Source organism: Cyanistes caeruleus, chromosome 14 (assembly GCF_971803275.1).
Source record: "Cyanistes caeruleus chromosome 14, bCyaCae1.hap1.1, whole genome shotgun sequence".
Lineage (NCBI taxonomy): Eukaryota > Metazoa > Chordata > Aves > Passeriformes > Paridae > Cyanistes > Cyanistes caeruleus.
In genome coordinates, this window is record NC_141714.1 from 11,524,576 (window position 1) to 11,534,605 (window position 10,030).

Genomic DNA, 10,030 nt, shown 5'->3' on the forward strand with positions numbered 1-10,030 from the left:
TGTGCGTGTGCTGCTCGCGGGCCCGGCGGCGCTGGGCCCGGCGCTCCGGACAGCTCCGGACGGTCACGGGGAAGCCGAAGCCCGGTGAGGATGGCGGTTCCCGGCCCCGGGAAGGGCATCCCCGCGGGCAGAGCCGCCCTTGGGGCAACTTCGGCTGTTCGGCAAGGCCTGGGGCAGGGTCGGGCCCCGGCGAGGGCGGTCGGGGAGCGGGACCGAGGGTGCCTCAGGAACCGCTCTGGCCACTCCCCCTTCCGGCCACGCCCCATCAGTCCCCGCCCCTCCCGCGCTTTGCAGCCGCCGGCAGGGGGCGCTGAGGTCCGCGCTCCGGCCCCGCCATGGCGGCTGCTTCTCGCAGCGTCTCGCGCGATTGTGACGCGCGGCCACGTGACGCGGCGCCGGCCGGGCCGCGCCGTTCGGCCCCGCGCGGGTGACGGGAGTGGAACCGGGAGCGGAACCGGCACCGCGACGGCGCCTGCGGGGCGGGGCCTCCAGGGAACGGGGGCGGGGAGGGGCAGGTGACGGGGAAGCTGGGGCTAGGCCGGGTCGGTGCTTCCCGGTGGCCTGCAGCAAGCCGCGGCCTGCTCCACACGTGGGGCCTGGTCCCGCCGTACGCGCCCGGGCCCGGTGGGTTCGCGCCCCCGGCGGGGTTCGGCCCCGCGGCCTTTGCCCACCATGCCGCCGCCGGCAGAGCCGCAGCCGGCGGCGGTGGCCGAGCCGGTGCTGGAGCAGTGGCGGCAGTACAACGAGACCGACCGGCAATGGGCGCTGCGCCGCCGCTTCATCCTCCGCCACCTCCCCGCGTACCCCGGCGCCGCCATCGACCAGCTGCTGGCGCTCTCCGTGCTCTGGACCAACCACGTCTTCATGGGCTGCAGGTGAGGCCCGGGTGGCTCGCCGGGCCCGGCGGTCGCTGTCAGCCGGGGGTGCGGCGGGGGTCGGGGGGCTCAGTAGGACGAGCCGTGCTGTGGGCAGGAGCCAGGGTGGAAGTTTGAAGCCGGAACGGAAGCCCCCGCGGGGAGAAGGGGCGCAGGCTCCAGTCGTGACCGAATCTTGGCCCCAGATGTTTTAGAAAGTAGCCGCAGAAGAGCTGGGATGAACGGGGCTGATGCAAGAGAACTCTCCTTGGCCAATTTTGTGTGCTCGAATATGCCGGTGTTCGTATGTGGAGGGGAGCAAGCCACTGAAAAAGTTTATGTGTGTTTTGCAAGTAGTTTTTGATGTCCCGCCCCAGGACTCATTAAGTTTGTGGTGCTGTGCTGTGTCATTTAGTGAGGAGAGTTTCCCTCTGAGCACAAAGCAGCCTGTTCAGTACCCTGAATGCTCAGCTTTCCTGGGAGAAATAGGCGTGGAGAATGGAGGGAGTATCTTTTCATCCAACCGTACTGTCCATGGCCGTGTTGTGGAGTTCTGCAGAAACGTTATCCACGTTCCACTGCCACCTTTGATGATGTGATTGTTTTTAACTGGACGGAAGGACGGAAGCAGTTACTTACCGACCAACTTCTGCAAACTTTCGTGACAGGAGCTTGTGAGCATTGATGGCACTTCTAATAATGTTCCATCCCGCAGCCTTGTGGGACAGTACTCTGTGTCATCTCTACAGAGCAAAATCAATATATTTAAATACACATCTGCCTGTTTCCTTTTATTTTTTTTTTTTCTTTCCCTGGGTTAAGTACTAAACTGTTCTGCTCTGCAGGCACCAAAATTTAACATAGATTTTAAATAGTTTAAAATTCCAGAGCTTGAGTAATATGTTAAAAGTGAGAATGTCTTCTTCATATCCACTCTGTGTGGTCCATCTTAATGTGTTTGTGTGCTGTCTTAATGGGGGACCTTCTCTGTGCCAGGGCTTTTGGGAATGGTGTAATAAACAGTTTGAAGGTGGTGGTAATAGAAGTGAACAACTGTGTGGGAAGGTTCCAAATCCCAAAAACTCATGCAATTTAAGTCTGTCAGGGCACATACTTTCTGTGATGGACTCCTTCACCTCCAGCTCTTGGGGGAGATGAGATTTGGGCAGGATGCAGTCTGGAGCCATTATCAGTGAAGATGTTTCCCCAGAGCTGTTAAAACAATTCTAGCTTAACTTACTGCCTGGGGAAGGAAGAGACCCACACCGTTCCCTGGAGCTGTTTTTGCAGTTTGGGAAGAGCTGTTGTTGATTTATCAAGTAAATAACTTCAAAGTTTGAGATTTTTTTTTTTGTTATTTTCTCTTAAGTTTGTTGGCTGGTGTTTGGTTTGGAGTTTTTTGTTTTCCTGATGCTGATTTCTTGCCAGCTGAAGACAGTCTGTTTGTGAGAGTAGCTCAGTTGGTTAGAGCAAGGTGCTGATAATGGCAGTGTTGTGGGTTCAGTCCCCATAGGGGCCATTCACTGAGGACTTGGACACGATAATCCTTGTGGGTCCCTTCCAGTTCAGACTGTTCTGTGGTTCTGTGAAGAGCAGATCAGAGTCTTTGCTATGAAATCTGAATGAGTGTTCTGCTAGGAGATGATGTGGAGAGTGTCCAGAAGGCATAGAAAACATGGTTTGTGAGGAAGGGATTAAGTAAAAGACTTCATTTAGTTTAGGTGTGGATGAAAGAAGGTGCTCTTATTCCCAGATATGTTAAAGGTGCCTGAGAATGGGTGCACTGGTGCAGGAAAGCAGTATGCTCCAGAGCTACAGGGATCAGGGTAAGGGATAACCTATTAAAGTCACGGCAGGGAGTCAGGTACTGGAGGCACTGGGTTCCTCTGGCCAGATTAGGTAAACACGTGTTGGGACTGGTAGATCTTCTCTCTGCCCCAGTAGAAATATGAGCCCCAAAGGTCTCCATCCTTTGTAAAGAACGACAGGTGTCAAATCTGACACTGTTCCTGCACCCTGCTGGAAAGGGATATTGGCCCTGACATGGAATTCCCATGACAGAGAATGTCATCTTGTCCCTGGAAGCCAGAGAGAAGCAGATTCCCACTCCTCTCCACTTTGGCTGTGAGAGGATTAGGGTATGTCTTGGTTTGAAGGACAGGCGTCTAGCAAGGAAGGCAAGAACCTGCCTTGGAATGGAAACTATGACCCCTTTCTCTCTGAATTCTTATAACTTTGAAATGACGGGGCTTTCAGGCACAGTTACGGGACAGGAGCAGCAGTTCTTTCCCAGTGTGTGTATGTAAAGCAAGGCAAGGCAGCAGCGGGCGCGGCAGCCCCGAGGAGCAGAAGCCAAAGCCAGCCCCAGCCGCTCTGGGCTGCGGCACCTTCCCCTTGGCTGCAGTTCCGCTCCCGGCCGCCAGGGGCGCTGCCAGGATTCCCCCGGGGTGTGAACACAATGCACCCGGAGCTGTGCAGCCCTGGCGGGAGCTGCAGGGCTTGGGTGGACACGGAGTGCAAGGTTAAAGTGTAGAGAAAGCCGAAGGCAGCGGCGGAAAACACCGGGGCTGGGCAGCGGCAGCCGGGTTTCTGTAAGCAGCTGCTGCACACAGCCCGGGAGGGGGTTGGGGTCCCGGGTTTACCCTGAGGCACCCGAGGAGATGGTGAGGTAGGTGATGGTAGTGATACCCACTTTATAGTGAGGTGGGGTGTTCATAAGGTCCCAGTTCAGTGGTGGCTGTTATGAGCAATGGATCACCCACGGTAGGAGAAGCAGTACAGTGCTGGGCTCTGGTGGTGGCAGCGAATTCTCCCCACAGTAAGCAACAGCTTGACCGTCCTCCTCCTCCTCTGTTGCCAACAGCAAGAGAGGGAGAGGAGCTGAGCCCAACCCCTCACCTCCCCACCCAAAATCTCATGGTATCTTTGCCCTTCCAAAGAGAAACCGCCCCAGGTAAGAGAGTAGCAAGCTGCAAGTAGCAAGCATTTCCTCCACCATGGCCATTTCTTTAGTCTCTCTTAAGTACTGGTCTATTGTCTTTCAGCAGTAGATGGGACAAAATTCCGCTGGAGAAAGAAACAAAAGGGAAAATCCTAATCCTCAACAGGATATCACTGCTATCTCAGCTCCCTTTGAACCCTCCTGGAATTTTCTTCCCATTCCTGGTTCCACTGCCTCCACTGAGGGCTGAACTGTGCTGGCAAAGCAGGGACTGCAGTAGTCTCTGCTCAGAATTCTCACCCAGGAATTTATATGGATCTAATTTCTGCCTGGCCCTCCAAATCAGGAGCAGAAAAAACCTTTCTTGGTTGGAGCTTGAGTAGATTTCCAGAGCCCTTGGAACAGCAGTATTTAGAAGCTGGTGCAAGTCATTGCAGCTCTGGCTGTTGGGACAGTTGTGAGCCCCTGTCTGTGGGCAGTGCCCTGATGCTTTCTGACTTTGGAAGGTTAGCATACCATGGAACAGGTGCAGCATTGCTCTTCCTCCTTTCTGAACCGTGGTGTGAAGCTGTCAGAGGCTGGTGCCAGGCCATGTTTGTAGTCTCTCCTTGGATAGAAAGGTTTGGGTTTTTTTCCTGTTCAGCCTCAGCATGCAAATGGCTCAAAAACATGTGACAGATCCCCAGAGCAGTGGAAGACTGAGCTGGTGGGGGATCTAAGGCCTAGAGGGATGGGCCTGTGTGGAACTGTGGTACTGCAGCATGGTCAGGGTTTGTTCAGAGCTTGTCACAGCCACCTCACCTCTCTCATAGTTCAGGAACCTAAAACATTTTGGTTACAGCACCCAGGTAGAATTTATTTTGGCTTTTTAAAGAGTGGTCGATGAAGGCTGAGGAGTGCCTTTGTCACCTGACATGGCAGTTGCAGTGTTGGTGATGTGCAGGCTCTGGCTGCTGCGTGACATGGGATTCCAGTGCCAGTCTGAGCTCCTGTGTTTGATTCATTGAAGTTGCTGCTCCCCCTTCACACCCCAGTCTTCATTAGTGCTCCCGGCAGCTCTGCCAAATACTGTATTTTGTCAGATAATGTATTTAAATTTCAGTTTAGAACATTGTCAGTGTGGTGGCTGCATGGTTTAATCAGAAGTGGGTTCTTGCAGAGCCAGGTCAGCTGGTGTGTGGCTGTGTGCCTGTGGCCAGACCAGCTGTGGCAGGGGGATGGTGGTCAGTGCTGTGCTCTGCTCCAGCAGGATCAGAGGAGTATCTCCCTTGCATCTGCTGCTGTGTCTCAGGCAGCTTTAGTTCTTTTTTCACGTAATAAAAGCTTTTGTGTGCATGTGTGCTGCCCCATGGGGCTGGCTCTGAGGTGTTGTGCTGTTGAACCCACACAGATACGGTGTGCAGGTCATGGAGAAGGTTCTCAAGATGGCTGAAGGCATCGACATTGGGGAAACGAGGTCATACGAGTTGGTGCCCAACAGGAAGCTAAAGAGATACCGCTCTCCATCAGACAGTGAGTACATCTGCCTGTGTCACTGACCCCTTCCCTGTCCCTGTTTGGTGGCCATCACTGGGAGCGTGGGGACACCAGTGTGCCATGGGGCCACCTCCAGGACAGCTGGCACAGCAAACTGGAGGGAAATGCCTGTGGTGTGCTCTGCTGGACTACAGAGCAGTTCCCTCTCCTCTGCCATGTACCTGATTCACACAGAGTTCTGTCATTGCTTAAAAAAATACCATTTTTCATTTCAATTATCAGGTAATTGGTTTCCCCTAGGGATGGTGTCTGGAATCGAATACCTGTCTGGCTTTGTCTGCTCTGGTGAGGGGTGATCTTCTGACCCAAGGAAGGACTGTACATTTACACAGAGATATGGAGTTCAACTCAGGGATTTTTAGTTACAGTCTGCTTGGAGCTTTGAGGGAATGGGCAGTAGACATGATGTGTAGTTTGGGGTTTTTTTTCCTTCCCTGCTGGGCCTGGAAGAGTGTACGTCAGCCCTGTCCCATGGTCTTAAGGATCAGCATTCCAGCCGTAGCTTTTCAGGTGGAGGAAATGCAGCAGGCAGAGAGGGCTGGCAGTTCGATGGCACCGTCTGCTGGCTTCTCCATGGCACGTTCAGGGCTGCCTGTCCTCCCTCTGGAGAGGGGTGGGAATTGTGCCTGGTTGCAGGCAGGCCCCTGTGTCAGCAGGTTGTGGTTGTGTGAGGTACAAATGGTCAGCACAGAACTCCTCTGGCTTTGGACATCATTTCTAGCTCTGCCAAAGTAGCTTTCCTTTCTTTGACAGCCAGCAATCTTTCTATGCTTCCATGGGCCAGCTGCAAAAGTGAGGAGATAACTGCTCTTCTCCTGTGTTTTGTCTGTCACAGGCAGCAGCCCTGAGGGTTCTCCAGGGCTTGTTGCACAGACAGCATAATCAACTGTTCTGCAGGCAAGAGCCTTTAGGTGCTGCTGCAGTGCAGCCATCAACAACAGATGGAGGAAGAAATGCAGACCTTGCCATAATTTATCAAAGCTGATGGGCAAAGGATTTAATGCATAAGAGCTTTGCCACCTGATTTCAGTACGAAGGAAGAGCCGTTTATGCCGTGTGCAGGTGGGTGTTGTTTTCACCTGCAGCAAGCTGGGTGGTGATCCTGTGCTGTGGTGGTTGATGTCTAGACAGCCTGACTACAGCAGGGCCGCACACATTGGCACTGGATTAGGCAGCACTTCCCGGCACCGAGCCAGCCTTTTGCTCCTCCGATGAATTTACACATGTACGACGTGAGCATGTGGGTGCTGAATCTTCCACCGGAGAAGTCTTGTGTAGCCATCTCTTAGATATAATGTATTTGCTTGTCAGCTATTTGATTCTCCTTTCTGCAGTAGCTGTGCATGACAGGATAGTCTATGTCTCGTTTGCATTTCTTCTGGTGACATAACAAGAGGTCTGTCAGTAATGGGGCCCTTGGTTGCTGCAGCTGTCCCTTGAGGCTTGGGCAGATTTCTTTGTGTTTGCTGCCCTTTAGCCCAAAGCAAATACACTGAGAGAAAATGTGCTTCTATTAAGTCAGTAACCACCCTGTGTGTTTTGGAAAGGAGGGTTTGGTACCACTGTGTTCCACCTCAGATGAGAAGAACTGATGATAAAGTAGTTTATCTGACATTATCCTGCAACCCTGTAGCAGAGTCAGAGCTGAGGCTCCAGTCCTGCTCTGGTGCTCTGTCTTGTTGACAGTTTCACTTATTTTAGTAGATTTGAAGGGATTAACTTCAGAAATGACCAGATGAGTCAGTGGGCAATGCTGGAAGGCAGCATCATGTGACTAAATATGTAGAGATTTTTGTGTGGTAGCTGTGAAGGTGGAAATACCACGTTTGTGACCTGCACAAGAATGGCTGGTTGTCTTTGAATTGTGAATGTCTTTTGGAAGGAAACTTTTTTGGGTTTTGGCTAAGGAATGCAAATCCTGTGTTCAGAGCCTGCAGGCTCCTCTTGAAGATCACTTTCTGAAAACACCATCTCCTTGTCATAGCACATATTGGTAACTGTGTAATTTTCTTCCATCTCATAGGTCCAGAGCCAGAAGAGGTTCCTGAGCCACCCAAAAAGGTGGTCCCCAAGTTCCGAGTGCGACCACGCTTTGAGCCCATACATTTTGTCAGCAGCGCTGAGAAGGATGGCAAGAAGGACAATTCTCTGGATAACCAAATGCGGGGGGTGAACCAGGAGGCAAATACAAACAACGTGGCACAGCCAGCTGAAAACTGTACAAATTCCATTGTGAATGCACGAGAGGTGGATCCCCAGCTCTCCAGCTCAGCTGGGCTTGGCTTTGCAGGCCCAGCAGCAGCAGCCAAGAAGGCTGTGAATAATGTGGACTCTACCACAAGCAGCACCTTGCAGGTTTCTGTTCCCCCTTCAACTGCCCCATCTGCATCAGAGACTTTCCCTCCGTCAGCAATAATGCTGAAGCAGAGCTTTATGGAGAAACTATCTGCAGCAGTCTGGAAAAATCTTACTAATCCAGATGCCAACACTGGGACGGATAAAATTAACTTCACGTATCTTTTGACACGTTCAATTCAGGCATGCAAGACAAACCCTGAATATATTTATGTTCCTCTGAAAGAGATTGCCCCTGCTGACCTCCCCAAGAGCAAGAAGCTCTTGACAGATGGCTTTGCTTGTGAGGTGCGGTGTCAGAACGTCTACCTGGCCACTGGCTACGCCGGCAGCAAGAACGGATCCCGGGATCGAGCCGCGGAGCAGGCAGTGAAGCTGCTGAAGAAATCCGTGGAAGTTCGAGTTGTTCAGCGGAAGTTCAAGCACACCTACCACGAGGACCTGGTGGTGTGTGAGGCAGGTGTGTGTCGCCCAGATTTCCCTCCCGCTCTTAAACCTCATGAGGAGTTCGTAGTTGCCAACAGGGACTGTGTCCCAATGCAGCCTGGTACTGAATCCATGAAAGGTTCCACGAATACCAACAAAGACTGGACTAGTTTTGTCCTCACAGAGAATGCCAGCGATGCAATAGGAATACTTAACAATTCTGCCTCATATAACAAAATGTCCGTTGAATATAAGTATGAATTAATGCCTAACCGCTCGTGGCGTTGTCAGGTGTATCTCCAAGATCACTGCCTGGCCGAGGGATTTGGCACAAAAAAGACCAGCAAGCACGCAGCAGCTGAGGAGGCACTGAAGATCCTGCAGAAGATGCAGTCAAATATAGCATCCCTCAAAGTGACCCAGGTGCAGAAAGTGGGCTGCTCATCACGGGGCTCCGGGAGGAAGAAGGACCTGAAAGACCTGGTGATCTATGAGAACTCCAGTAACCCGGTGTGTACCCTGAACGACACCGCCCAGTTCAACAAGATGACGGTGGAATACGTCTTTGAGAGGATGACAGGCATGCGGTGGAAATGCAAGGTGATGCTTGAAGATGAATTCATCGCAGAAGCAGTTGGAGTGAAGAAATCTGTCAAGCATGAGGCAGCAGAGGAAGCTGTGAAAATCCTCAAAAAGACTCAGCCAACTGTTGTTAATAACCTGAAGAAAGGCACTGTCGAAGACGTCATCTCCAGAAATGAGATTCGGGGTCGATCAGCAGCAGAGGCTTTCAAACAGAAGATCAAAGAAGACAACATTGGGAACCAAATTTTAAGAAAGATGGGCTGGACAGGTGGTGGCCTAGGGAAAGATGGTGAAGGAATTAGGGAGCCTATTTCAGTAAAGGAGCAGTTCAAAAGAGAAGGACTTGGGCTTGATGTAGAAAGGGTGAACAGAATCGCTAAGAGAGATATTGAAGAGATCATTCGAAACTATGCACGCTCAGACAGTCACATTGACTTGACTTTCTCTAGAGAACTGACCATGGATGAGCGGAAGCAGATACATCAAATTGCCCAAAAATATGGTCTTAAAAGTAAATCCCACGGGCAGGGACACAACAGATACTTGGTGGTGAGCAGGAAGCGGCGCAAGGAAGATCTGTTAGACCAGTTGAAGCAGGAAGGCCAGGTTGGGCATTATGAGCTTATCATGCCCCAAGCAAACTGAGGTGAGGTGTCCCCTTTGACCAGAGACTGAGTTTCTTGGACACTCGACTAAAGAAAGAGATGCTGCATTTTTCTTGTGGGTAATAATGACATTAATGTCTTTTACTTTGGCAATATAATTTCTAAAATGTTGTTAGGTGTTTAGGACCGACCGAATTCTGTTCAAGCGCATTAGCACAAGCCAAAAGCAGTAGTGCTGTTACTGTATGTGTCTTTGATATTACTGTTCCTTCACATTTTAATAGTTTTGTAATAGCTAACACACATGTCCAATGAGAAGGAATTTGACATCATTTAAAATTATAGGTCCCTTACTCTTCTTGAGCAAGGAAGGGAAAAAAAAAAAAAACCTTTTTGAAAAAAAGTTAAAAAAGCAAAGGAAATGCAGTTTGGGGGCATAAACTTGTATGTAAAATTGGTATTAATGACAACAAAAATAAAGTTTTATTTCTGGAAAAAAAAAGGTTTTGTCACACTTTGTATTAAAAAAAGTGTGAAAACTTGATTATTCTTGAGAAATACATATATCAAGGTTTTGTCTCTGCTGTGTGTGTATGTACAGTATGTAAACCTTAACCAGTGTAGTGGTAGTTTTATTCATAGAATTCTACCTTGAGTCTCCCATTCTGAAAAGTCACTGAAGGCGCCTTCATTGCCAGCGAATGGGACAGAGAACCCCAGCGTGTGTC

The 10,030-nt window shown here is 50.9% G+C and overlaps 1 protein-coding gene across 1 annotated transcript; it reads left to right on the forward strand.

Annotated features, from left to right (window-relative positions):
• Positions 1-374: 374 nt before the first annotated feature.
• Positions 375-9,804, forward strand: NKRF (NFKB repressing factor). The gene is made up of 3 exons (XM_086850285.1): positions 375-875; positions 5,186-5,307; positions 7,355-9,804. Exons 1-3 carry the CDS (start codon positions 673-675, stop codon positions 9,340-9,342), a joined length of 2,313 nt encoding a protein of 770 aa, XP_086706411.1. The 5' UTR covers positions 375-672; the 3' UTR covers positions 9,343-9,804.
• The last annotated feature ends 226 nt before the right edge of the window (positions 9,805-10,030 follow it).

Excerpts from the sequence above, each read along its gene's own strand:
- NKRF (XM_086850285.1), top strand. The coding sequence starts at position 673 with ATGCCGCCGCCGGCAGAGCCGCAGCCGGCGGCGGTGGCCGAGCCGGTG. Across the intron at positions 876-5,185 it reads CACGTCTTCATGGGCTGCAG|ATACGGTGTGCAGGTCATGG; the intron begins GTGAGGCCCGGG and ends GAACCCACACAG. Across the intron at positions 5,308-7,354 it reads ATACCGCTCTCCATCAGACA|GTCCAGAGCCAGAAGAGGTT; the intron begins GTGAGTACATCT and ends TCCATCTCATAG.